Source organism: Mirounga leonina, unplaced genomic scaffold (assembly GCF_011800145.1).
Source record: "Mirounga leonina isolate KUSES-001 unplaced genomic scaffold, KU_Mleo_1.0 Mir_174, whole genome shotgun sequence".
Taxonomy (NCBI): domain Eukaryota; kingdom Metazoa; phylum Chordata; class Mammalia; order Carnivora; family Phocidae; genus Mirounga; species Mirounga leonina.
The window spans coordinates 71535622-71562696 of NW_023270451.1; the positions used below are offsets into that span (position 1 = coordinate 71535622).

Below are 27075 nucleotides of genomic sequence, written 5' to 3' on the forward strand. Positions count from 1 at the left end.
CATTCTTACAGATTTGCCTGCTTCTGGTCTTGGTTGTACCATTAATGAACCGTGCGAACCAGAGCAGGTCTCCTGTCATAGTGGGCCTCTGTGCCTTTAGCTATAAAATAAGGAGGCGAGACCATATCATCTTTAGTGCCTCTTTTACTGTAAAATTATAGCAATCTGTGAGTTGTGGCAAACATACAGAGGGTTCCTGAGTAGCAAAAATACATCAGGTCATAAAGGATTAAGATTTGGGTGAGCTGTAATCTGTTTTTATGACACCCGTGAAGGACTTCATTACTCTCTTTAATTGCCCCTAGCCAAGGTTAATTAAGTGTGTTTAAGTTCTCTCTATTCTTCGCTCAAGAGTTTCTTTCTTTTTCCCTTGCCATTTCTGATCAATAGCTGTCAGCATGCTTTTTGGAGGTCAGCAGCTTCTTTCCTGCACTGGACTGGCAGGTGGCGCTTTTGAAGGACTGCGTACTTTGCCTTCCTTCTGGCTGTGAGGGCCCTCTCAGTTCTTGGCAGGGGGTAGAGAGAGGATCAAGAAACCCAAGTGTCTCCCTCTGACTAACATTCATCTTCCTTGTCAAAGAATGGAGAAAGAAGGCGTAATTAAGAAAGTGGTGGCGTTCCTTTTTTGGTGCCAGAAACCTAAGCATTATCACTGTTGTTCTTTCGTGATGTTGCTGTTTACCACTTAGTGGAAATCATTCTTAGGAGGATTCCTCCTGTCAGCCTGTTCCTCTGACTTTGAAAACCACAGGTCTGAAATGGAATTTCTTAACACGTCGAAGGATTTACTGTTGATATGGTCTTCAATTTACCTGGCCCGTCCCCCCGACCCCCCTGCCGCCCTTCCCTGCAAGTTCCTCTTAAGACTGTGATTTATTTTCTTTTGTTTTTTTCATTCTTGAGTTCTTGTTTTCACCTTTAGAAACCTGTTCTATATCATGTGCCTGTCCTCCATGTTGCTGACCTCTGAAGCGATTCCTGGGGTGGGGTGAACACACACTTTGTCGCCTGATAGTTTTGAGAGTATTTCATGTTGTAGGTGGCAGATCAGAAACCGTTTAGAAATTGTAATGCTTTTGAGGACTCTTAAGGGGAGACCATAGATGCCTTGCTGCTTTGGTGTATTCAGCAGCACTGCTAGCATGCCTTCTGTGCTAGGTCCCTAACCAGGGGAGTTAGAGAAGCAAGATGTCCGCCCTGCGGAGCTGGGATTTCTGGGGTGCCTCGTGAACTGGATAGTTGTACCATTCGAATGACTCTGTAGGATACCCTTACTGCGTGTGCGTCGGGATCCTGGCAAAGGGTCTGGAGGCAGAAGGAAGTGCAACAGATGAGAGTTATGTCAGCTGAAATGAAGAAGGAGCAAATGATCCGAAGGCTATTGTGGAGGAGCATTAACCAGGAATATTGTTCATAAATCAAGTCTGGGGCAGCCTGCTTTGGCCCTGTCATGGAAGAGCCAGGATGTTTGGGTCATGGAACATTAGGGAGCACCCCACAGACTAGGGTGGCATAGTTTTGGAATACATGGCTGGACGCCGCCTATTGGGTGACTGCCTTTTGGTTTATTCTGCATTTCATTTCAGGTTTGAGTCCTCCTCCCATGCCATCAGTATGAGTGCCTATTTGCGAGAGCAGAGACGGGAGCTGTACAGTCGCAGTGGAGAACTTCAAGGTAGGTGATTGAACTTCTCTGGAAAAATGAGTTTCTGGAGGAAGATCTGAAGTATTTGGCGCATGTGAATTTGCGGTTTGCCTTCACAGGATTCTCTCAAGATAGCAAAGATTTAAAGACTTGATAATCTGTTTCTTCTGTACTTCCCAGCGTCTGCTGCCAAACAGCTAAAACTATTGCCATGGCCACAGGGTTTATAGACCTGCTACCATTCACATGAGAACTCAGAGCAAAAAGATAGGAGGCCAGTCTCTTCATGCTTACACATGGCAGACACGAGTCCAGTCACAGTCTCGGGGAACGCTAGTCTTCTATGGCTGTCACTGTTACACTTAGTTAGTGCTTTCCATACCTTCTGGAACATAGCAGGAGTATGTGGGATTGGGAAAAGGGCAAACGCAGCCTCTGTCGTTATTTAAAAGGAAGAAAGATGCCTCTAAGTGGGATGTTGTAATCAAGCTAGCTTTGATATACAGGATATTTGATACCCATATGTGGTTACTAAAGAGTTGTAATCTGTAGAAGAAAATACTTGAGAAAATAAATCGTAAGCAAATTTAATTAAACTAAAAATCCAATAACATTTTCTTCTGTGACAAGAAGGATGCTAATCATGGTAAATGCAATCAATTAAGAAAGATTTATGAAGTCCTGCTAAGTGCCTGCCATCATTGGAGGGGATGGAGGTTGAGTAGAAGGAAAGAAAAAGCCTTACGATCCAACTATGAAGGTAAGGCATGAATATCAGTAATGTTATCGGGAAGTCAGTGCTAACAACTAAGAAGATGGTGTGCATGAAAATGCTCAAGGAGTTGAGAGAAGGGAGTGATGATTTAAATTATTTTAAAACTGTGGGCTTCCTGTATGAGGGATGCATAAGAACACTTCCATTTTGGGGAGATGCCTTAGAGGCACTTGAAATATTTTTCAGTGAGTAGCCTACACAATTAAATATTTTAGTTTTCAAGATTTATCATGGTTCAAAACATTATGAAGTAACCAGCCTTTCTGATTTAAGGACTACCACCTAGTCATTTCTACCTCCACCTTCATCATTAATCTAAATACCTGTAAATTTTCCCAAAGAAGCTGCTCTGCTCTCTCATGCCTGTATCACAACAATAATTCCACAGCTCGCGGGTATAGTTACCAGAATGAAAAGTCTAGCAATATATTTGAGGATATAAGGAAAAGGAAATTAGCCTACCAACATTTTATTTAGTAGTAGTGTTGCTCTACATTGTTGGAAGCATGAAGTATGCATCTTGGAGTCCCAAAGTACATGGGTACAGGGGGTAGTTAGGATTGGAACAAGTCAAGGAGGGAACGCAGAAGGTGACCCAGGCTCTAGCAAGCAGCTGCCTCGTGGTAGTATAGAGTGGACTGAGAAGCTTGGAAGGAAATGGTGGTAACAGAGCACACATTCCCATAGGACTGATCATACCTGAACTGCCACTCAGGGGCTGTTGCTGATCATTTAGGGCTAGAGCGATCCTCCGTACTCAGTATCCTTACTTTAATTGCAGAATCAACTTAAAGAAACTTTAAATTTACCTCCATAATTTCTCTCCATTTGGTTTGTAGTACATGAAATTCCTTTAATTGGGGACAAAGCAAGCCTTTCTTTTTTTCTTTTAGATCATTTCACTTTTTATTCATCAAATACACTTAATTCTTTAGCACCGTTTTAGGCTCACAGCAAAGATGAGTGGAGAAAGGGCAGAGACTTCCTGCATACCCCCTGCTCTGACACATGCACAGCCCCCCTTCATATCAACATCCTCACCACAAGGAAGCCTTTTGTTCGACTCGTAGAGATGAAAAGGTAGACCACATAATTAACAGGACAGCAGTGCAACCTGTCATTCATTCAGCTTTGAGCATAATTAGTCAACCAAGACAGACGACTAGTGGTAGACTCTTTCTTCTTTTTTGTTAGTGAGAATAGCGAGTGCTCTGCACTCTCAGCCATGCAGAATGGCTTTTCCGGCCGTGGCCCTGGTGGTCCACGATCTCTGGAGAGAGCCTGAAAAAAAGCAATGAAGAGGAGATGGTTCTGGGCCCAGATTACAATCTAGCTCCCCATTGACTAGTTTTCTTACCTCTGTGCCTTGGTTTCCTTATCCCTAAATGGAGACAGAAATAATAGTACCTACCCCACCCCACGAGGTTGTTGTGAAAGCCATGTTGAGGTAAGCGATGAGCAGTGTTTAGAGAAGTGCCGACCGAATAGGAAGCGTTATGTCGTCTTCCTTCTCCAGCCCCGTTGTTCTTGCTCAGTCCTAGCACTTCAGCTTTTGTACTCCTTCTCTGTCCCTTTAGCTAAATCCTACTCTGCTTTCCAACTTAAATTTAGTTGTCACTTAGTCTGGTGACTGTTCCCCCCCATTTTCCCTCTCAGATTGTGGCCCCTGCGGTGTTCTCCTACCGCATCTGTAACATTCCCGTTCTGAGCACTTTCCACACTGTGTTGCAGATCAGTGCTCACTTGTTTGAGCCTACCACGAAACTCTAAGTTCAGGAGAGAAATACAATTTTATTTCCTATCATTAGCACAGTGCCTGGTATGGTAAATATTCAATAAATACTGACTGACTCAGCGACAGAACAAATGAGGACAGTTGACATCAAACGTGGGATAGAGGGCTTACCGTGGAGAGATAGGAAGGGCCCCAAAGGGAGATGTGGTCACTGAGAGCCAGTATTGGCTTTGTAGGTTCTATTAGTTTCTAAGTTGGGGAGAAGTAGAGGCTGCGTGTAGATCTGTGTTTGTTCTCTGCAGTCATATGTAGTTTCATTAAGTAGGAATGTTGCCACTGAGCTGTCTGGCCTAGGACAGGACTGCTGTATATAATTGAAAGACATGTGTAAATCCAACTACGTTATGGAGGAGGTTCATTCTGTGAGGGTGGTTAATTGAAGAATCTCTATAATCTAACTAGGAACCTTCTCGTTTTTCGGAAAGTTAATTGAAATACGGAACCAAATGCGATAGTATATTTTACTTACCAGTGTTCAGCAAAATAGGAGGATTTATCTCTGGTTACAGGGAAGAAAGTAGTCAGCAAACCTATCATGTTCATAATACTCATTAAAAAATAATTTAGCTGAGCTGACAGATCACATGCATGGTGAGAGAATAGCTCAGCTGATGAGTTTTTGTAAAAGTTTGATGGTATTTCATTGAGGAGCAAAAGTGTCTCTGATGAATGCTTTTAACAGTTCAGCAGGAAAAGGGGAAAATCACACCTATTTTAATACCATTAAAAAACGGCCAGCCTTTTTCAGTTACTCTATTCATCTGACTTGTCCAAGGACCACAGTGAGATCTGCATTTCAGTTTATCCTTGAAAAGGTATAATTGAATAGTTCAGTCAAATCCTAAGAGGCTGGCAGAAGAAGCCACATAGCTGCGGGCTTCGCTTCCCAGTGGTTTGGTTCAGAGGTCAACTTTTCCTTCTGTGGCAAAGAAAATCCACCAGAAAGACCATCAAAGTAACAGTAAAAAGCTCAAATTTTATAAAAGTTAAGTTTCTGCCACATTTTCAATTCATCATGCAATTAAAAACGTTACTCAACCTAACAACACACAAGGGGAAGCAAGAGTGTAAAAATGAGATTTCTTTGGTATCCTCAACCCATCTCAGTTGGCTCCATTCAGGTACTGCTGTTGGCAATTGGGCCGAGGAGGTGGGGGTGCCGTTTCAAAGTGTGCAAGATAACAGGTGGAAATCTAACTTGTGCATCTCCATTAATCAGAGACCTCCTGTTGCTTTGAGCCTCTCCACTGCTTCATTGTCCTGCTTAGACGGCTGTGCTACAGGTTAGAAAGATAGTATAGCTAATGAACATTTAACTTGAATATGACTTCTCAGGTTTAACGTGGGATTCTTTGGGAGGATAAGATAACTGATGAACATGTTATCTCATGAGGGTTTAAAAAAAACCTCAAAATACTGCTGCTCGTGACCAAAATAAGGTCTTAGGTTACTCAGTCCCACTGTGCCATGGTTTTCTCATTTGAAAAATAGAGCTGTTATCAATTCTGACTACTTTAGGGGGGATATTGTGACTATACAATTAGATATTAAAACTCTGGAAAAACTACAATAGCTGTAATTGATTTAAATTAAAATGGTGCTTTAAAAAATTTAACATGGAGGAATTGGGAGAACTGCACCGACTTCATTAGCTCTTGTTTTCTGCCCCCCTCTCCAGTCTCACTGTTCCCCTGAGTTGGCTCCTGTCAGGGTCACCAGCGATCACCATCTTGGCAGATTTAGTGTTTGCTTCCCTGTGTTCATCTCACTTGATCTTCTGGCCAGCCATGTTCCTTTTTTCCTCCACGTGTTAGAGTGTCCCGAGGTTTAGTCCTGGGACCTTACCTGTGCTCACTCTGTAGACTCTCCCCCGATGTCTCAGCTCAGACTTAAGTTTTGCTTAGCACCTAGGTGCAGGTGACTTCCAGATGTACGTCTCCTGCCCAAATCTTGTTATTGTTTCCTGACCTCTTCCAACATCCTGCCCACTCCCCACTGCCATCCTATCATACTTTATCACATGTTATTTTATTTTCCTCATAATCCTTAATTTCTACATGTCTTTCTCTCTTGGTAATTTTCTACACTTGCCTCTGAATTCCCATAATGCAAGTCTTATTCATTAGTGCATTCCAGTGCCTGGGACAATGCTTGGCTTGAATTAAGCACTCAAAAAGTATAGGATGGGGGCGCCTGGGTGGCTCAGTCGTTAAGCGTCTGCCTTCGGCTCAGGTCATGGTCCCAGGGTCCTGGGATCGAGCCCCGCATCGGGCTCCCTGCTCAGCGGGAAGCCTGCTTCTCCCTCTCCCACTCCCCCTGCTTGTGTTCCCTCTCTCGCTGTGTCTCTCTCTGTCAAATAAATAAATAAAATCTTTAAAAAAAAAAAAAAGTATAGGGTGGAGGAAGCCTCTATCCTCAGTATCTCCTTATTTGTAGGTACAGGCCTACTTATTTGAGAAAGCCTAGTGGGAAGTTTAACAGAGTAGGAGTCCTGCGATTTGTCTTCTTCATTCATTTTTAAGATAATAAAACTCACGAAGGGGAAGAGCACTTAATTGTGATCCAAGCAGAAATGTATACTCAGTTTTGATTACAGTTTCTTTTCTGTCTTGGGGCTACATAGTACTTCTGTTTGTACTCAATAATATTACCTTTAGAGTGCTGTTTTTATTCCCGTTAGTCTAATGAGTGGCATTTCTATAGCCCTGACATTTAGATACTCTGTAAAGCTCCAACCACTTGAGAATTGACTTCTCTAAGAGGATTTGCTTTACATGGTAAATATGGAAGTACTGGCATCAGGGAAAACTGGGTTCTTATACTGGCCTGACCTGAATTTTCTGAGTTTTTCTCTCTAATGGGTTGTTGGTGACTGGGGTTGTGAATACTTAATGATATCGTATGTAATTAATCTTTTTGGAGGTACCTTGCCTTAAGGTAGAGTGATATTTGAAATACATTAGCCATGAGTTGATTATCCTTTTTTACAAAAGGATTTATAATAGGAGTCTCTCAAATAGCAAGCTTTTATATAATGGAGCATTTAAAGCAAGATTTCATTTATGCACACATTTTCAAGGACATTTTGGCTGAAGTGAGGTACAGCAATTTTATACTCATTCCGCGCGTTTGTTCCACAGCCTTAAATATAAGAAGCACTTGTAAAGCTTTATATCTTGAAATACGATTAGAAAATTCTTTGTAGTCTTAAATTTTGCATAATGACTTTGTTAATAACTGTGTAGCAATATGCAGGGGACATGAAAAAATGTATTTTTACTTCTTAAAATTGCATATAACTATTTCAAAATAACCTTAATCTTTCATAGTTATCTGTTCTGTTTTAGGTTCTAAAATAGCATATAAAAATTGATTCCCCTTCCTTTTATATATTTATGTTCTTGCTTTTTTAAAATACTGATCTTAACTTCTCATATGGAAGATTTGTCTCATAATGAAATTCTAATAGAATTTTTATAAATGCTAATTTCTCTATATATTCCCAAGAAGTAGTAAAGTAATAAATATATTTTCCTAGGGTCGTGAACAGACTAATGCATTATTTCAAATCATTTAGGAAATAAAAGTATTGTTACGCCAGGATTGTCACTGAGTGTATCACCTCTTTGCCATAATTGTTGCAGTGTAGATATTTATTTTACTTACAGATGTTCTTTGTTTCTGGTTTAATTTATGACATGGGTTTATTTTCTGAAGAACTGTAGTTCATACAAAGTCCTCTTGGACAAACCATTGGTATCTGAGCCGTGTGGAGGAGCCTAGGGGTCATGGGACAGACAGCAGATCCTGAGGGTGGAAAGCAGCTTTCACAGAGCCTTAGGAAAGCCTGTGAGCCTCACTCTTGAGAAGTGATCCTTGGTCATCATGCAGAACTAGTTGATGACCTATAACCTTATTTTTAAGAAACTTTGTTCTACCCATTTATTCATTCACCCAGGCAGATACGGGAAAAGAGTGAATACTGTTAAGTGAGATACATATTTGAGATTGAAAAGTGATAACATATAGGCATCTCTCTTTATATAATACTTGAGTTAAAAGGTTTTTTTTAAATATAAAATATATATATATTTGGTTCTCTGTTGCTTATAGCCCTGCTTATATCCTGATTAATCCAACATGCAAACAAGTGATCACAGCACTGTGATACGCATTATGATGGAATTGTGTAGATCTGTAACTGAGATGTGTATACAGTGCTGGGAAGGCAGGGAGGCTTTCATAAGTATTTAAGTTTCAAGCTGCTTATAAAAGATGAAGAGAAGCTTTGCAGATAAAAGAGGGGTGGGCATTTCAGACAGTGAACATGGCAGGGATAAATGTATGGAAGTGTAAGCATATACACTTTTCTCGTTTCATAACATGAGTTAGACGGATATAACTTTTTTTTTTTTTTAAGATTTGTTTGTTTTAGAGAAAACACTAGGGGGTGAGGGGTAGAGGGAGAGGAGAGAATCTCAAGCAGATTCTGCACTGAGCGTGGACACGGGGCTCGATTCCACGACCCTAAGATCATGACCTGAGCCAAAACCAAGAGTCAGATGTTCAACTGACTGCACCACCCAGGCTTCTCTAACTTTTTCTCTTAAGGAAACCAGTTTATGTATACAGACCACTACTGATTATAATTTGTTACTTTCAGGAACCAGAGATAATAGAAGGGACCACTAAAGCTGTTGAGAATGGCTTGGGCCATTGTTCATGATAGCCAAGAGGTTAAGAATTGATAGAACCAATGGTGTCCTGGTGATGATAGGAAAGTAAAAGTCATGTTACACCTGAGTAAAAGCTCAGGATTTTCTGAGGGGTATTCAAATGGTATAACTATGCCCCTTTATTAAAATTTTTGTAGGAAACACAACTGTTTTAAATACAACTATTGTAGTGTATTAGGCTGTGCAAGGTAGATTTGGGTGGAGATATTGGCAGGGGCCAGATCATGAAGGACCAGCCTAACCTAATTCCAGAGTACCTTGTTCAGCTTGGACTGCAAATGGCAGCTTGGTTGTGTATGGAGATTGCAGAGTTCTGTGTGCTCACATCTGATTTCCAGCTTGTAATTGTGTGGATGAAAATATGCATCAAGTTACTTTTGGCTTCACCACAATTTTAAACTCAAAAAGCCCATATTACAGTAATATATGATAGTATGTATGAATGCTACATGAATATTGTAATAGTCATAATATAGGATGTTCATTCCTAGAATTGTGATGACATCTACTGAATTGCAGCCAGTACATTTGCATATTCATGCCCACTTAGCTCAAATAAGTCCCTGTTTGTTTGCACATTAACGTCTGATTTCAGCACCAGTTAACTAATTTACATATCCCTGTTCAGTTGGTTAGTGATGTTCATATGTGGAATGTTGGTGCAGCTGTTTGTGCTTTGAGTAGCTTGGGGAGCACGGTGGTTTAGTGGAAGGAGTACCTATTACTCATCCTTCTTTTACTAGGCAAGTCACGTTACCTTTCTGAGCCCTAGAATGCTCATCTGTATAATGAAGTTAGCAACACTTACCCTGCCTATTTCTTAGGGTTGTTATATCAATTGACATATCAGAGGTGACAACATACAGTCAACATTTCTAGGCTACCTGTATTCTAGGCCTGTTCCTGGAACATCTGCATATAGGAGAGTTCTAGGTTTCATGGAAGAAAAGACTTGCAAGCAGACACAGTTTTAATGGATGTTATAAATACTTTTGGGAGCATGGAGGAGAAAACACTGAACGTTACCAGGGGGAGTCATAGAAGGTGTTACAAAGGAGTAATCTTTATACTGCAATTGGAAAGGTGAGTTAACCTACCCCGGGGAAGGGCACTCACCGCAAGTAGGGAGAAGATGGGAAACAACACCCCCACGTATGAGAGCTTCATAGGATAGTAGGTATTTGGGGGTTGAAGCAGAGAATGTTGGGAAAGATAGGGCTTAGAAAAGGGAGATGGGGGGGCAGGTCTCAGAGGACTGGTATAATAGCAAGAAGACATGGTTTTTGTCCTCTGGGTGATAAGGAGTCCTCCAAAGGTTTAAAGCAAGAGAATGACATAATCAAATCTGCATTCTAGAGAAAGTATCCCAGGGGCTCTGTGGGGGATGAATTGAGTGAAGTGAGGCAAGTTGTATTGTTATTTCAGGTGAGAGCTTATAAGATCATGCCAGCTTTTTAGGAGGTAACAGCAGAGAGGGTGGAGGGAGGGAGTAGATCCAAAAGCCAATTTCGAGGAAGAATCAGGTGGATATGATGGCTCCTTCTGTGTGGAGTTTGAGCAAAGATAGGCATTTTGGCTGATTCCCGGTTTTCCATTCTGGTGACTTGGGTAGGTAATAATTTTATTTAAGATAGAAAATGCAAGAAGAGGGTAGTTTTTATGGAGTGTTAGATAGGGGTGAAGATAGGTTTTTTTTTTAAAGCATATATTTTCATGTTTCTCTTTTAGTTTTGCTTAAATCTACCTAGTCTAATCTAACCACATCTAATCTAACCAAATCTGTTATCGACTCCCTCATATTTAATACATTCAGCAGTGTTTGATTACCCATCACCATTCACCATCCTAAGTCTGGTGTTGGAGCTAGGGTTTTCTTCCTTCCCTCCTCTCCTCCTTTTATTTTATTTTATTTTATTTTTTTACTTTTTTTTATTATTATGAAATTGCAGATATTACCTTCTCCTTTTTAGGCTTTGGTTGATCTATTAATTTGAGTGCTCATTTTAAACTCTCTGAAAAATATCAGTTATTTTTTATTCCTAGATGGACCTGTATTTCTATTACTAAAATCAAGCTACCATTCTTTTTTCTTAACATCTTGCTTTGTGATTTTGTGGCCAGTCACTTAATTGGTTTTCTCAGTTAATAGAGAGGAGTTAAATGATGTCTATGACTCTCAGTCAGTCCAGAGGTCTAGGTACTTGATTCTCAGCACTTGGTCTGTTCCTAAAGATCAGAGTCTGAGGACTAGTTAGAGGTTCAGAGCATGGTCTCTGCAGTCAGGCTTACTGCCTGGGTGACTTTGGGCAAACCGACTCCTTTGTGTGTCCGTTTCACTTTCTATAAACTGAATATACTTATGTCATAGGGCCATAGTGAGGCTGAAGTGTTGAGAACTGTGCATGGCATGAATTAAGTACTGATTAAATGTTAAATACTGCTAATTTATCTGGGGTATGCCCTCCCCCACAACACCTGGCATCATTCTTCACACAAAGGAGACAGATTTTTTTTAAATTAGTGAATGAATAGGCATGCTAATAGACAAATACATTCCAGTAAAATCTCCTAGAATGGTCCTTAGAAACTTCTTCCCCCCACCCCCCCCCCCCCCCGTTCCCTTCTTTGACAAAAGTTCTTCTAGAGTGTTGAAAAACTGTGCTTACATCGGTTATCATTGCAATCATGTCGTGTTAAGTGGCATCCCCTGCAGTGGTCTGGGTAGGCAGCACTTAGTGACTTTTTAGTGACCTGTTCTTACCACTTAATATCCACCCCAGAGGTAAATACTCATGGCAATAATGAAAGTGGCCATTTCTCTTCAAAATCATTTTGCTATTCAGTGCCACTAACTGCATTTTAGTCTGTAAATAATTGAGGAGGATTAGTATATGGCAAAATAGGAGGTTAAAATGGAAAGGTCATTCCTTCTCTTTATGAACTAACTACCTTACATCTGATCATTTGGCGATGTTTTACAAACACTGTTGTCTTTCTTGCCTGCCCCTTACCTTCATTCTGAAGTCACTTCCTGGCTACTGGTAAAAGCAAAAACAGAGAGAAAGGAGTTATACTCTAACTTGTAATTTGCAACTCTTAACCTAAAAAATCCTAGAGCTAACAGAGATCTCAGATGAGTATCATAAAGGGAAATGATCTTTTGAAAACAACATAAATTCTTAAAAACAATAAAAGGTGTGTGACTGAAATTAGTTAAAAAAAGATGGCGACTGATCTGAAAGGGAAATTTTTGACTTGGCTTGGAAGGTGAGCAATGAACTGTTTATGACCATCATTCCCCACAGCATGGTTGCAGGAGGAGGACAGATAAAAGCGAGGCTGCTGATGGGACACACCACTCATCTATGATTATCTCCCCTTTCTAGATTCTGTGACTCTTACTGGGAGTCAGTAATCCTGACTCCTCTTGAATACCTTATTGAATCACTTAAAAAGAATTTCTCAAAAGAAGATCTTGTGCCGTAAGAATTCTTTAGCATCTAAATTGAGTGGCTGTCTCTGATCATTTCTAAACTGTTTACTCTGATGAACTCAATAGATAGAGTTTCCTCAGAACAAATACAGAATTTGGACTTAATTTCCTAAGAAATTGAAATCCTTTATTACCTACATGGTAGTATGGTTCTCTTTATACCTTCACTTCTAGGACATTTTTGGGCAAATATAATGCCCAAAGGGAACAATTAGCTCAATTTTAGATGGTGTTTGCTGAGATTTTAGCCATAATTGTTTGTTGACACTTTGAAATTTGTAGCTGTCTCAATTACTTTTATAATATATGTTATATAAACAGATTCTCTGTAGCATATGAGCTTTAGTCCCTATGAACTGAATCCTTTCTGCTCCTCCGTTTTTCTACCTTATTTTCTTATTCTCACGATTTTATTATTTCTCTTTTTATTGAAGTAGACTATCCTACAATATAGTATATCAAGTACGTTTACCTTAAACATAGAGCTAAATTTTTGCATATAGATACACCCATGTAACTAGCCCCTAGAAGGCTTTCTCATGCCACTTCTTAGTCAATACCACCCCCTCAAGGTAGCCACTCTTCTGATTCATAATGCTGTCACTTAGTTTTGCCTATTCTTTAAAACTGTATCGGTAGAATCATACAACATCTTGTGTATTGGCTGCTTTTCCTCAACATGATGTCCATGAGATTCGTTCATGTTATTGTATGTATCAGTTTGTTTTTCTTGCTATATATTTTGTTGTATGATTATAGGACAATTTATTCATTCTCCTGTTAATAGTCTACTTTGGGGCTATGACAAATCAGCTATAAACCATTTTGTACATAAACACTAATTTCATTTGGGGATATACCTAGGAGTGGAATTGCTGGCTATCATGAGATAGTCATACGTTTAACTTTAGAAGATACTAATAGTCATTTTACAATTATAGAAATTAATGAGAAATTGCTTGAGAATTTCAGTTGTTTTACATTCTCACTAAAATGTGATTTTATCAGCCTCTTACGTTTTTGCCATTCTGGTGGATGTGTAGTCTACCTTATGGTTCTCATTTTTTTTTTTTTTTTTTAAGATTCATTTATTTTAGAGAGAGAGACTGAGAACATGAGCACGAGGTGGAGAGGGAGAGAGAATCTCAAGCAGACTCTGTGCTGAGCACAGAACCTAATAGGGGGATCGATCTCACAACCCTGAGATCACGACCCAAGCCAAAACCAAGAGTCAGCACTTAACCAACTGCACCACCCAGGCGCTTCTGTTGTTTTCATTTTTAAAAAGAATCTCTGAGCTTTCCCTAACTGTGCTACTTTTCTCCTCCCCTCGATCTGGCAGGAGTTTCTGGATGTGATTATTTAGTGTACAGGCTATATCCCAATTCACTGATTTATAGTACAGCTTTTTATAGAGAAGTGACCTTGTGTTCTTCCTAGAAAGGCCTGATTATGTATATACATTTTTACCCCGAATTCTCAGGTGGCCTTTCTTGCGAGAAATCACTTACTAATTTCTTAGAACTTTTGAGGTAGAATATAAAGATTTCTCCTCTCTTTCCTCTTTGCCACTTTTTGGTCAATAGCTTTCTATTTTGAATTATATCTTTATTACATGTATCATTGATATTCCTACTGGTGGTGGGCAGAACTCTAAAATGATCCCAATCACCCACAACTTTTACAATTCCTCCTGTGTGTGGGCTGGATCTGTGAATATGATAGAGTGTCACTCCTACAATTAGGTTACATTATATGGCAACTGTCATGGAATTTTCCAGAGGTGATTAAAGTCCCTAATGATTGTCTTTAAGTTATTCAAAAGGGAAATTATCCTTGGTGGTCCTGACCTAACCATGTGAGTCCTTAAAAGAGACAAGAAGCAATAGCAGATGCTGGCCTTGAGGAAGTAATTCTTGTGGTAAGAGTAGGCTACATGGCAAGTACCTGAGGTGGTTTCTGGGAGCCAAGAGGAACCCCTTTCCAACAGCCAGCCAGAAAACAAGGGCCTCAGTCCTACAACCAAAAGGACCTGAATTCTGCCAACAGCCCAAATGAGCTAGGAAGAGGACCTTGAGCCTCAGATAAGGTTGCAGCCCTGGTTGACACCTTGATTTTAGATTTTAGTGAGACGCTTAGCATAGGACCCAGCTAACCTATGCCTGGACTTCTGACCCACAGAAATTGTGAGGTAATAGATTTGTATCATTTTAAGCTGCTAAACTTGTAATTTGCTACACGTCAATAGAATACTAATATACCACCCAGTCTTAATACTCCATGATTGACCCTTTGAGACTCTCAAAAATTTCCTTAGACTAATGGATAGAAGTTGCTAAAATAGTTCTTACTGTAAGCAAGGAAAGGAACCAGATTTATTCTAGCTGTCAGTCTTCCGTTTTTTTCAGTTCTCTATGATTTTGATTTGGAAGCTGAGAGGGCCTTTGAGAAAGGATGGAAGGTCTAGTAGTTTTTCTGTAGTTTTGTAGACTTTACAGTAGGAAATGACAGCTTAAAAACATTTAAAATAATTTATATATACAACAATACAAAACCATCGCCATCATGATAACTGTCTGAGGCAAAGTGGTACAGATTCTGTTACCTCACTGGGCTGTCTCTCGAGCACCCCACCCTGAACATGTCCAAATCAAACCCAAGCTCTCCCCTTCTCCCCACCACCCCAAAACCTGCTCTTCTTGCAGTGTATTTGATTTCATTAAATGGCATTGTCGACTTACCAGTTGCTAAACCTGAAAGTCATCCTCCTTTTCTGTAAGCAGTTAATCTATTCCCAGATCCTGCTGATACTGTCTCCTAACCCATCTACTGTTACAAACCCATCAACTCATTATTTTTTTAAAAGTGACTTGCCTCTACCCAGGTTCTAACTGCCATCATCTCTTGGTTGGTCCTGCCTCTACCTTGAATCCTTCCAAATCATTTGTTATATTGGAACCAGAGTGACTTAAAAAATATTCAGTGATTTTTTTTTTTTTTTTTTTAATACCTCTTAGTACCAAGTTCCATGTCCTTAATACGCCTAATAATGTTCTGCCTGATTTGGGCACCAATTGCACACAGCCTCTTTGTGGCCTCCTTTCTGATCACGTTGGGCTTCTCAGGACATGCATCCCCATTCAGGCCTTGGGGCCTCCTTATGTGCTGCTCCCTGTATCTGGAGTTGGCTCACCCCATCTTCCCTTTCTCCTTGATAACTAGTTGTCAACTTTAAGGTAGTTCTCTGCCTTGTATGATTTTAAATGATGCTTATTAAGTACTTACAATGTGTCAATCAGGTTCTAAAAAATTTAACATGGAGTGTCTCCTTTTATTCTCTCAACTCTTACTTCCTTGCAGAAACTTTTTTTGTTTTGTTTTTTTAAATCCCTCCCTACCCTACCCGACTAGGTTAGCTTTCTCATTTGTAGCACATGGCATGCTTATAATTACTCCGTGTTTTCTTATTGTTTATGTAAAATGTACGTTCATTATTTATCCTAAGTTCCAAGCTGACAGGCACCGTGTTGGTTGAGTTTACCTTACATCTCAATTTCCTCATACAGTGTCTGGCGTCTATAGTAAACACCCAATAAATATTCATGATTTTTACAAATGAAAAGAAATTCAGTTTACACATTAACCAAACGGTGAGCTAGATAGAAGTTTAGGTCTTTTCAAGCTTAGAACTTTTTTCAATATATTAGTAATACTTGAGGGGATACATGAATCTATCACAGATTAAATTATGTTAGGAAGGAAGTTAAGGGAAACTAGTATTTGAGAGAAGAGAGTGAAGTTACTGAGATATCGTTTTTTTGGAGTACATGGGATAATTATCACTTGACTCTCAGAATCATTTTGTAAAGGAGGCCTTATTTTCTGATTCTTTATGGCTAAGAAAACCATGGCTCGTAGAGGTTAAGTAACTTGACCAAAGTCACACAACTGATAAATGATAGAGTTGAACAATTAATGTCATGGAGTTTATTATATAGGGTTTGCAAAATAACCTGCATTTGAAATAGCTTGTGTATTTTTCTCTTTTATTGAGATAATTTACATACAATAAGCCACATTCACTTAAAATGAACAATTCATTGAGTTTTGATAGATGTGTTTACCTGTCATGATACCAAGCATTTTCATCACTCAAGAGTTTCCTTTTGCCCTTTTGTAGACCATCTCTCTCTCTAATTCCCAGCCTTGGGTAACTACTGACATGATTTGTTCCAATGGTTTAGCTTGTAATTTCTAAATTTTATATAAATAGACTCATGTAGTATACAGCTTTGTGACTGGCTTCTTTGAGAACATAATGATTTTGACATTTATCCATGTTACTGCATCTATCAGTAATTTGTTTCTTTTTTACTTTTGAGTGGTACTCTGTTGTATGGATATACCACAATAGAGATATGATATACCACATTGTTTATCCTTCTAGCTGTTGATGTGTGTTTGGGTTGTTTCCAGGTTTTGGTTATTGTGAATAATGCTGCTGTATACATTCGTGTACAAGTCTTGGTGTGGCACATAAATTTTCAATTCTCTTGGGAATACTTAGGAGTAGAATTGGGGGTCCTGTGGTAGGTGTATGCTTAACTTTTTAAGAAGCTGCTAGTTTTTTAAAGTGAGAGTATCATTTCATATTTCCACCAGCAGTATATGCCAACACTTGGTATTGTCAGTCTTTCTAATTTCAGACATTCTAGTGGGTGTGCGGTGGTATCTCATGGTGGCTTGTGAATTTTTTAATGTAATCTTATTGATGGTAGAAGGCTATACACCTGTGGGTTTGCACATTCTATATCCAAGTCAGAATCAACCTCAAGTCCTTTTTCTCTTGTTGTAATAATTAGTCCAGGCCTGTTACTCTGTCATTTCTTTTAGCATAACTTTTTTTTATCTACCTTCATGAACTTAGAGCAAGGAGACATAACTATTTCACAGGTCAACTGGAAAGCCACATTTATATTCATTTATGTGTTAAAAATAGTGTTTGTTAAATATACTCATCATTGTGCATCTATATTGTTCTAGCATCTTCTGGAAGTTTGTACAATATTATTAAACAGGTAGTGAGTGAATTCTAAACAGGTCCTGCTCTGCAGCTAAAAATTCCCAATTGTTGCCTTATTAGTAATCATAGGATTAATGCAAAGTGCTGCTAATTAAGACTTGCTTTTTTTCTTTGAGTGCCACCATGGCAGCAAATGGTATCTACTACTGACAAGCTGTAAATTAAAATTTGCAGAATGCAAGACCCAATCTAAGGAAAATGAAGTTATGTATAGGTGACTTGTTCCATTTGAATTAATCAAAGCACTGCTGGTGTAGACCAGCTGTGTTTTGTGATGACAAAAACGAATCTTGACATTTTGGATAATGAAAATCCAGTTCAGCACCTCTTAAGAGATATGTATGATAACATATTGTCAGTCAGAAGCAGAGGGAAGGAGGGAAGCGAAAACCCTGTCTTATTAAAATAGACAATGTGACAAGTGGACATTGTTGGATCTCCAGTTTCTAGGGGAAAAAAATGCCAAGGGAAGCCTCTTTTAAAAAAATGAGAGGAATAGCTGTTTTACGGAAGGAGGGTGAAAAGATTTGACTTCTGATGCATGACCTCTGTGACAGTTGACTTTGTTCATGATTCTTAGTTTCATGGTTTATTTTACTAGGGTGCAGGGTGAGGCATGAAAAGCCCAGAAAGGAGACTCACTTTTTTTAGTTTGACAGTATTAATGCAGTCATCTAGTCCAAACCTTGTAAGCCCACTTATTATTTCCTCTGCGTGTGTTTTTTCTAGTTTAGCGGATTAGCAGCACTGTCTCTTCAAAGGCTATCCAATCAAGGAGGGGTTATTAAAACCAGGGCGATTTATGACTGAGAATTAATTAGAGAAGCATTTTCATGCAAAACATCCAATTTTTTGATTAGCAATGGAGCAGGGCTGCAATTAACACTCTAGGAAGCTTAAATTTCCAGCTTTTTGATTCTCAGGAAATGAGATTATCAAACCAGGGTCAGACACTTGACAGCAAAGCAGGGGTGGGGGAGTGTGAAATTTATATGTTAAAAAAAAAAAGTCTTTTGATTTTAATTCTGAGATTGCCATTAAGGCAGTGGGAAATTCAGAGAAGGGAAAGAACAAGAAATCTGAAAATGCAAGAACCTGAAATGCCTGATTCCTTAGTGGCCTATTTGCTATGCAAAGTAGCTGTTGTAAATGTTTGCCTGGAATATGTTTTAGAAGCACAGTGATATTTTTTGTTCCTGCATTATTACTTATTATTCAATTTTTCTCCAATAAATTTTGTTTACCTGTTCAATTGCTGAACAAATAGTTAAAGGGTTTATATGCTTTGGAGAGAAGCCAATATTTTCTTTCATTAGAAAAAGAACCTTTTTTTCTAAATGGTAGTTTGCTATTTTGGGGAGTCTTTTTATTTTGTTTCTTTATTGGGGAGTGTTTTTAATTATTTTAAATCAATTGAGATATAATCTAGATAGCGAGTTATCTCAAGACATAGATTACCACTTAATGATAAGTGACCTTTGTGAGCTTAGGTGCCCGAGATAAGAAGTAATGCAGCCCCAGACCTTGTGTAAAGCGGTGTATTCTGTCATCAGCATTAATTGGTGCTCTCCAGGGAAATACAACATAATGAAAATTCATTTGTTCTGGAAAATATTTTTCACCGCCTCTTTCTTAATTTAGACATCTAATTTCAATTGAGAACTAGAGGAGCAATGTATCTTTTGTGTTAGTGCAGTCTGCCAGGGTGAGACTCTTACCTTTTTCTTCTTTACCCATTAGATTCCAAGATTTTTAAGTAAAGGGACCTTGTCACTAGTTTGAATCATCCAGTGTTTTCTTCACTGCCCTGTTTTTTTGCACTCATGATGGTGCTATGCACATCTGAAGCTGTCGGTATATACATTTGTGGACTGCCTGCTTATTGACCTCAGGGAAATTGTTTGTGTCCAGTACTAAGATGGAATGCGGGTGATGAACCCTACCTAGGCCTGTGGTGGTGGTGGTGGGGTTTTGAATCTGGCTTTTCTCATGCTCTTCCAGTGTGGATCTTCTCTATTTATATAAAGGATAGGTGCTTTTGTTAGAATCTTGGGGGTTATTTTAAAAAACAGATTTATAAGCAGTTTTTGGACTATGCTAAACATGAATGGAAGAGACCATATGGTGACTCTATAATCAGTGATTTCTGTCATTGCATTTTTCTCTCTAGAGCATCTCTGATTTAGGAACAAGATTCATTGATCTAGTCTATCATTCTTGCAATCCCACTATGGATTCTCAGCTTTATTTGTCAGTCTTGCTTAATCTTCCTTCCTTTGTTGGGGAAGAGTATCTATCACTGGCTGGATGGAAATTGGCTGCAGTTTAATCTTGGGGAAAGGAGGAAAAACTGCCAATCAGGGGCTGAAGAGTTGATCCTGTCAGATTTGTAGCCATCAGCCTCAAATGCTGGTCTTCATGTTTTTAGATGTTGATGATTATATGCTTTTTTGGTATCCAATAAATACTTGCTGAAAGAATTTATAGGGTTACATTTATAGGTGTTTTCTTTGTTGGAAAATGTTTCTGCATTTCCAGATCCACAGGTGAATGAAGGATTCATAACTATATGTGCGTGTATGGCAGGGTGCAGGGGTGGTGTGTGGATGGCTTTCAGGGAGTCTGCTTCCAGCATTATATGCAGATTTGTGGCAGAAGGGGAAAGAAGGTGCCTAGTTTTCATAATAGCAAATAATAGTAATAATGCTATTTTTAGGAATAGTAATATGCTTATATTAGTAATAGCAAATTTACTATTATAATAATAGCAGTACAATGCTATTATTACATGTAAACACACATACATTCACAAGTACATATATAAATACAGTTCCTAACTGTGAAAGCAATATTACTACCTATAGAAGAAAACAATAAAACAACTCCAACAAAAGCACATGAAATGATATCTGTTTGTAATAAGTGTGGACATACCTATATTCAAATATTTATTTCAGTATCAAAGACAGAAATAATTGAATTTATCAAAATTGGGAAAATTAATCAGGAGAGGCATTCTAATTAAATATGAATCTTTTTAAGGAAAGCAAGGATTATTGTTTAGTGGAGTGGAAAAACCAAGCATATTCTATGGCTTTTTTCCCCCTCCTTTAATGTTAGGTTTTTAAAAACTATAGTTTGATATAGCTCAATTCATCAAATAATTAATTAAGGAAGTTGATTTGCTTTAAGAGGCTCACAATTGTTAATAATCTTATTCCAGTCTGAAATTCCCAGTGGTGGGGTGAGCGTGTCAGCTGTTCTGTTGGCAGCATTTCTGCTTTGTTTGCTTTGCTGTGTGCTCAGTTTATATTATGGTGGATGATGGACGTGGGCGTAGGCTATTAAAAAAATCTGTGCTGGTGATATTTGGAAAAGATAGCTTTTACTTTTAAGTATAACATTGTCAATTTTTGATAGTGGTTGACTCGTGTGTTTATATGGTTATATCTTCCTGTATAGATACAGATATTTAACTATTAAGTATACCGGTAAATATTTAATTCTTACTGAAATTTGTACTGGGAAAATTACAGTGTTATTGAAAGACTGAAACCCTCTATTTTTTAATCCCTTTTCTCGTTAAAATACTTGATAAGGATGTCTTATTCTAGCAGAAATAGTATAGGCACAAAGAAGCCTATTTTTTTTTGGATCCTGATCAATGTAATTTAAGAAATCCAATTTTTATGAGCTGATGGTCAGTGTAGGCCAGTGAAATGAAAGGTTGACACCTTGGAATTCCAAGGAACGAATTGGGAGAGATTCAGGTCAGGAGTTGAAATACGTGAATCATCTGTGTGGTAGACAGAAACCCTGGGGTCGTTGAGCTTTTAAAGTCAGGATAAATGCAAAGAGAAGCTCAAGACTAAGTCTTGGTTGACAACCTCACTCCTCATGGAACTTGAGGAGTATCTTCAGTAAGTTAGGGAGAGGGCAGACAAGTGGACAGTTAAGGTTTATAAGTGTAAAAATCCTCCACCATCAGCTTTTTAAAAACCTCAGTGATTCCCAGTAACCATAATCAAATGTTTGCTTTTGATAACTATACCTTTGTGGGCCCAATATGTCTAAAGTATATCTAAATAAAAATATTAAAGCTATCTTTTCCAAACATCACCAGCAAAGATTTTTTTAATGGTTTAATAGTTTGCTCTTGACCACAAGTTCCTGAGTTAGAATTGTAGGATTTTTGCAGCCATTGTGCTAATAATGGTCAGTGAAAAACAATGTTTGAGTAACTAATGGCATCACATCCCTAATGGAAATAACTTGTTCTGATGACATGAAATGAACTTTTTTTTTTTTTTTTAAGATTTTATTTATTTATTTGACAGAGAGAGACACAGCGAGAGAGGGAACACAAGCAGGGGGAGCGGGAGAGGGAGAAGCAGGCTTCCCCGCTGAGCAGGGAGCCCGATGTGGGGCTCGATCCCAGCACCCTGGGATCATGACCTGAGCTGAAGGCAGACGCCCAACAACTGAGCCACTCAGGCGCCCCGAAATGAACTTTTTTTTAATAAAACACCGCGGATTTCTCTCCATCTCTTATATGAACCTTCTTTGAAGCCCAGGTGATTGCAAGCCTCCCAGGTTCTTGGGGGGACCCCCACACTTCCTCTGATTCTTCTAAGCATTAAGTACTGTTGCACATCACATTAATGTTTTCAGATTTCTTTCTAATTGCTTGGTAGTGTAAAAACAAAAGCTTGATGTTCTATAGCTGGTTTCTCTTAAATAATATAAAAAATGTTATAAATGGTTAGTGGCTTAGATGACTTCCCACATTTCTCTCTGGGAGTCTTAAATTACTATGATTTTGTGGTTGTGTTCAACTTAATTGCCATTAACCACTGCTGAGGTCTCCTGCTTACTCACTGTGCAATCATTGCTCCTAAGAGGCATTTAGTACAGGATGAATGAATAATCCCTTCCTTGTGTTTCAGTGAATGTACAAATAACTTTCAAATGGTGTTCCTCCACTAGAGTTTCTTTAAAATGGGAGACATGCTGAAGAAACATTTTTAAAAATACTCTTTTTTCCATAGCAGGTGGCTTATTTGGTAGTTGTATTATATTTGGCAGTAGGCTGACAGGTTGTCTTAGAATATTTAAATGGCCAGGAAGATACATTTCTTAATATTGACAGATGACTGATTTAAGCTGAAGGTCAAAATCCATGGCAGTGGTCTAAAATCCAAATGTACTCTTATGTATGTGACTGAAATTTGGATGGACTTCAGTGACATTAAATGCCTCAAAAACATATTCTCTTGTGGGACTAGGAAGTATCTTCTGAGTTCATATAGTCTAGTGGTTTGAAAACTGAGCTTATCCTCTAGTATACTTACAGGCCTGAAAAGGTTGATGGGCCAGTCAAGATGCCTAGTCCTCCCCCTGAAAGCTTCAACCAGGAGGGCTCAAGTTTATTGTTTTGTCTGAAATTTTGGAATTTATATAAGTTTTTTTTTAATTGAAGTAGAGTTGATGCAGGTTGTTATATTAGTTTCAAGTATACAACATAGTGATTGGACAGCTCTATATGTTACGCTATGATCACTGTAAGTATGTAAGTGTGTAAGATTTTTTTTTCTTTCAAGTGTTCCTCTGTATACTTCTGTGTTTTTTGAATTTTATCCATGAAATCATTGGTCATGTTTGAATTTTTTAAAAGCTAAGTAAAATCTTTCAACTTCTCATTCTTTTTTTGTTCCTCTGCCCAGACTATTCATTGTAAGGAATCTGGTGTGCATCCTTCCAGTTCCCTCTCTATGCACTTATATATGAATTACATAATTTCACATATACACATTTTCCAAATGTCGCTCTTTCAGAAATGTTGCCCTGAACACTTTCATGAACATTTGTGACTACTCCCTTAAAATAGGTGTCTAGAAGAGGAATTCTTGGTTAAGAGGATAAGCCTTTTCAAAACTGGAATACGAAAATTTGAATTTGAATAGATTATCAAATCACATTTAAAAAATTTTTTACCATTTTACACTCTCTCTGAAAGTCTATGAAAGAATCCATTTCTTTATAGCCTTGACACCACTGGACATTATCTATTTTTTTAAGAACTTTGAGTGCAGGGATGCCTGGGTGGCTCAGTTGGTAAAGCGTCCAACTTGATTTCGGCTCAGGTCATGATCTCAGGGTCATGAGATGGAGCCCCACAAGGGGCTCCACGCTGGGTGTGGAGCCCACCTAAGATTCTCTCTCCCCCTCCCTCTTTCGCCCCTCCCCACTCATGCACATGCATGTTCTCTTTCTCTCAAAAGAAAAAAAGAAAAAAATTCAAGTGCATACCTGATTTAGCCAGTTTAGCATCTTTTCTGCATTTATTTGACCCTTGTAGTTTTTTCATTGAATTAGAGTCTAATACTATTCAATCATTTACCCCTTTGCTGCTTTTTATTGGGTTGTTAGTCTATTTTTGCTAGATATTCTTTATATGTTCTTGATGTAAATGTATTATGCTTTTTTTCCCCTCCCTAGTCTGACCCTTAGATTTAATTTGGGGAGGAAATAATATTTTTCTAAAAATAAATTTAAAGTCATTAACCTAGCAATGTTTTCGGTGGTATGATTTCTTTCAGATGGATGGATAGACACTTAAAAAAGATTCTTAAGTAGAAATTACAGTTTTCCTTGGGTAATCTCCTCTAGTGTGTCACAGTTCTTACGAAGTTTGTTTCCCAACTTAAAGAGAAATTAAGGAAAAATTAACATCCTCGGTTAGTCCAAAGAGCAGTTCCGCTTCCTTAGTAGTCTGTTTCCATTTTTAATTTCTTGAGGAACCTGCATATTGTTTTCCGCCGTGGCTGTACCAATTTTTCATTCCCACTAGCAATGTACTAGGATTTCTTTTTCTCCACATCCTCACTACCACTTGTTGCATTTCTTCATCTTAGCCATTCTGGCAGGTGTAAGGCAGTATCTCATTGTGGTTTTGATTTGCATTTCCCTAATGATTAGGGATGTTGAGCATCTTTTCATGTGTCGATTGGCCATCTGTATGTCTTCTTTGGAGTAATGTCACTTCAGGTTCTCTGCCCATTTTTCAATCTGATTGTATGCTTTTTTTGGTGTTGAGTTGCATAAGTTCTTTATATATTTTGGATATTAACTCCTTATTGGATATATCTTTTACAAATATTTTCTCCCATTTGATAGGTTGCCTTTTTGTTTTGCTGATGGTTTCCTTCACTGTGTGGAAGCTTTTTATTTAGATGTAGTCCCATTAGCTTATTTTTGCTCTTATTTATCTTGCCTTGACATATCTAGAATAATGTTGCTATGACCAATGTTAAAGAAATTAGTGCTGTGTTCTCTTTTAGGATTTTTACAGTTTCACATTTTACCTTTAGGTCTTTAATTCATTTTGAGTTTATTTTTGTGTATGGCGTAAGAAAGTGGTCTAGATTCATTCTTTTGTATGTAGCTGTCCAGTTTTCCCAGCACCATTTGTTGAAGAGATGGTCTTTTACCCATTGTATATTCTTGCCTTTGGTAATGAAATAGCAGAAAGAGAAATTAAGAAACAATTTCATTTACAATTGTACCAAAAAGAATAAAATACCTAGGAGTAAACTTAACCAAGGAGGTGAAAGACCTGTAATCTGAAAACTATAAACATTAAGAAATTGAAGAGGACACAAAGAAATTCCATGCTCTTGGATTCGGAGAATTAATATTGTTAAAATGTCCATACTACCCGAAGCAGTCTACAGATTCAGTGCAATCCCTATCAAAGTACCAATAGCTTTTTCACAAATAATCCTAAAATTTGTATGGAACCACAGAAGTCCCTGGATATAGCCAAAGCAAACTTGAGAAAGAAGAACAAAGCTGGAGGCGTCACGACTCCAGATTTCAAGATATACTACCAAGCTGTAGTAATCAAAACAGAGTGGTAGTGGCAGAGACACATAGATCAATGGAACAGTAGAGAGCCTAGAAATTAATTTATGCTTATATGGTCAATTAATTAGCAGTCTAAAAAATTTTCCTATCAACATAAAATTACAAAATTTTATTAAGTCTTTTAAAAAATGTTTTACATCTTTAGTTGCTAAGCAGCAACTTGACTCTAATTTTTCTTCTAAAAAGAAGTCTATTTTATAGACTGTGATTATCTTAGTACGTCTTCTGGATAGATTGTGAACGGGCATCTGCTGTAATTTTTAGAAAGGAGGAACAGGTGTTTAGTAACCTGCTGTAGGTTGCACCACTGCAGACCCAGAAATGAGCATCTCAGTCTGTTGAGATGTGCTGTCAAGGTAAAACACATTTGCCATGCAAATAGGGCGTAGTTATCTTGTCTAGCAATACATGGTCCAACATGGGGTATTTGTGTGGAAAGCATGGTAATCAGTATTGTGTTCTATTCCTTAAGACCTCCATGAAGAATTACCTCCTGGCTGTGGACCATAGCTGAGTATGGCTGGAAGAATTGTAGCATGACTAGTTGACTTTTTTTCCATCACCAGCAGCTAGGGGTGAGGTATAAATTATAAACTAGGGCATTATAAGTCCTCTCCTCTTAAAATCAAAAATCAACAAACACACAGTTACTTTAATCTATGGCCATAAAGGCACTTAGCTGAATGTATAATGACATTTCTTATTTGTCCTTGAAAACCTTTTTGTGAAAGATGTGAAATATGATGTGTATATCCCGAGACATTGTTTCCCAATTTTAGAGCACGTGAGATCACTTGGAGGGTACTGTTAAAACAGAGACTGCTGGACTCCATTTCCTGAGTTTCTGATTTAGTAGGTCTGGGGTGGGGTCTGAGAATTTGCATTTCTGACATGTTGTTACATGATGCTTGATACTGCTGGTCCAGGGAACACGTTTTGAGAAGCACTACCCTAAAAACCTTGCCAGTAACATGAAGAATGGTGATGCTAGTCAAGATAGCCCTGTTGTCTTTGACCAGCTGTGTCTGTTGCCTCTTTTACAGCATAGCACTTAGGAATTATCTTCTTTCCCCTGGAGATCAAACCTAATAGAATTATGCATGTGCATTAAGAGATCATCAACCTTATACCTTTCCCCCTGGGCCTAGAGCAATTGGAAAAGACACATTCCCATCAAATGACATAAAATGTGTAGCTATAGTAACAAATTAACAATTGCCAGGCTCTATAATTGGGTGTTTGTACAAGTCTCCTTCATTTGAGTTTTATGCATCAGTTACAGACTGGAGATGGAGAAATGTTTAGGAGAAGGATGAGGACTAGTTTCCAAACTGTTATCCCAGTAGAAAATCAGACTCTAATTTTGAATTGAAAATGAGTCAGTTTAGATGCTTCAAGGCACACTACATTCTTGAAAAGAATAAAATATACACTATACCATCTTTATACTAGGTGTTTAACTGTACCTTGGTGTTCTTTGAGTTTCTAGTCTAGACTTTCTTTCGATTATTTTTGGTCCTGAGCAATTTTGAAGGAAATCCAGTAGAAATTGCTGGTTGCTCAGTCAGTGTCTATTTACCTACCTCTCTCTCTTTTTTTTTTTTGTTTGTTTCACCTTCTGA

The 27075-nt window shown here is 38.3% G+C and overlaps 1 protein-coding gene across 1 annotated transcript in view; it reads left to right on the forward strand.

Moving 5' to 3' along the window:
- Positions 1 to 27075, forward strand: part of EXOC4 (exocyst complex component 4) — a 735341-nt gene that overhangs the window by 194979 nt on the left and 513287 nt on the right. Inside the window, exon 9 of the mRNA XM_035021134.1 lies at positions 1587 to 1675. Within this exon, the coding sequence (XP_034877025.1) occupies positions 1587 to 1675 (89 nt within the window). The remainder of the gene's footprint in view (positions 1 to 1586; positions 1676 to 27075) is intronic.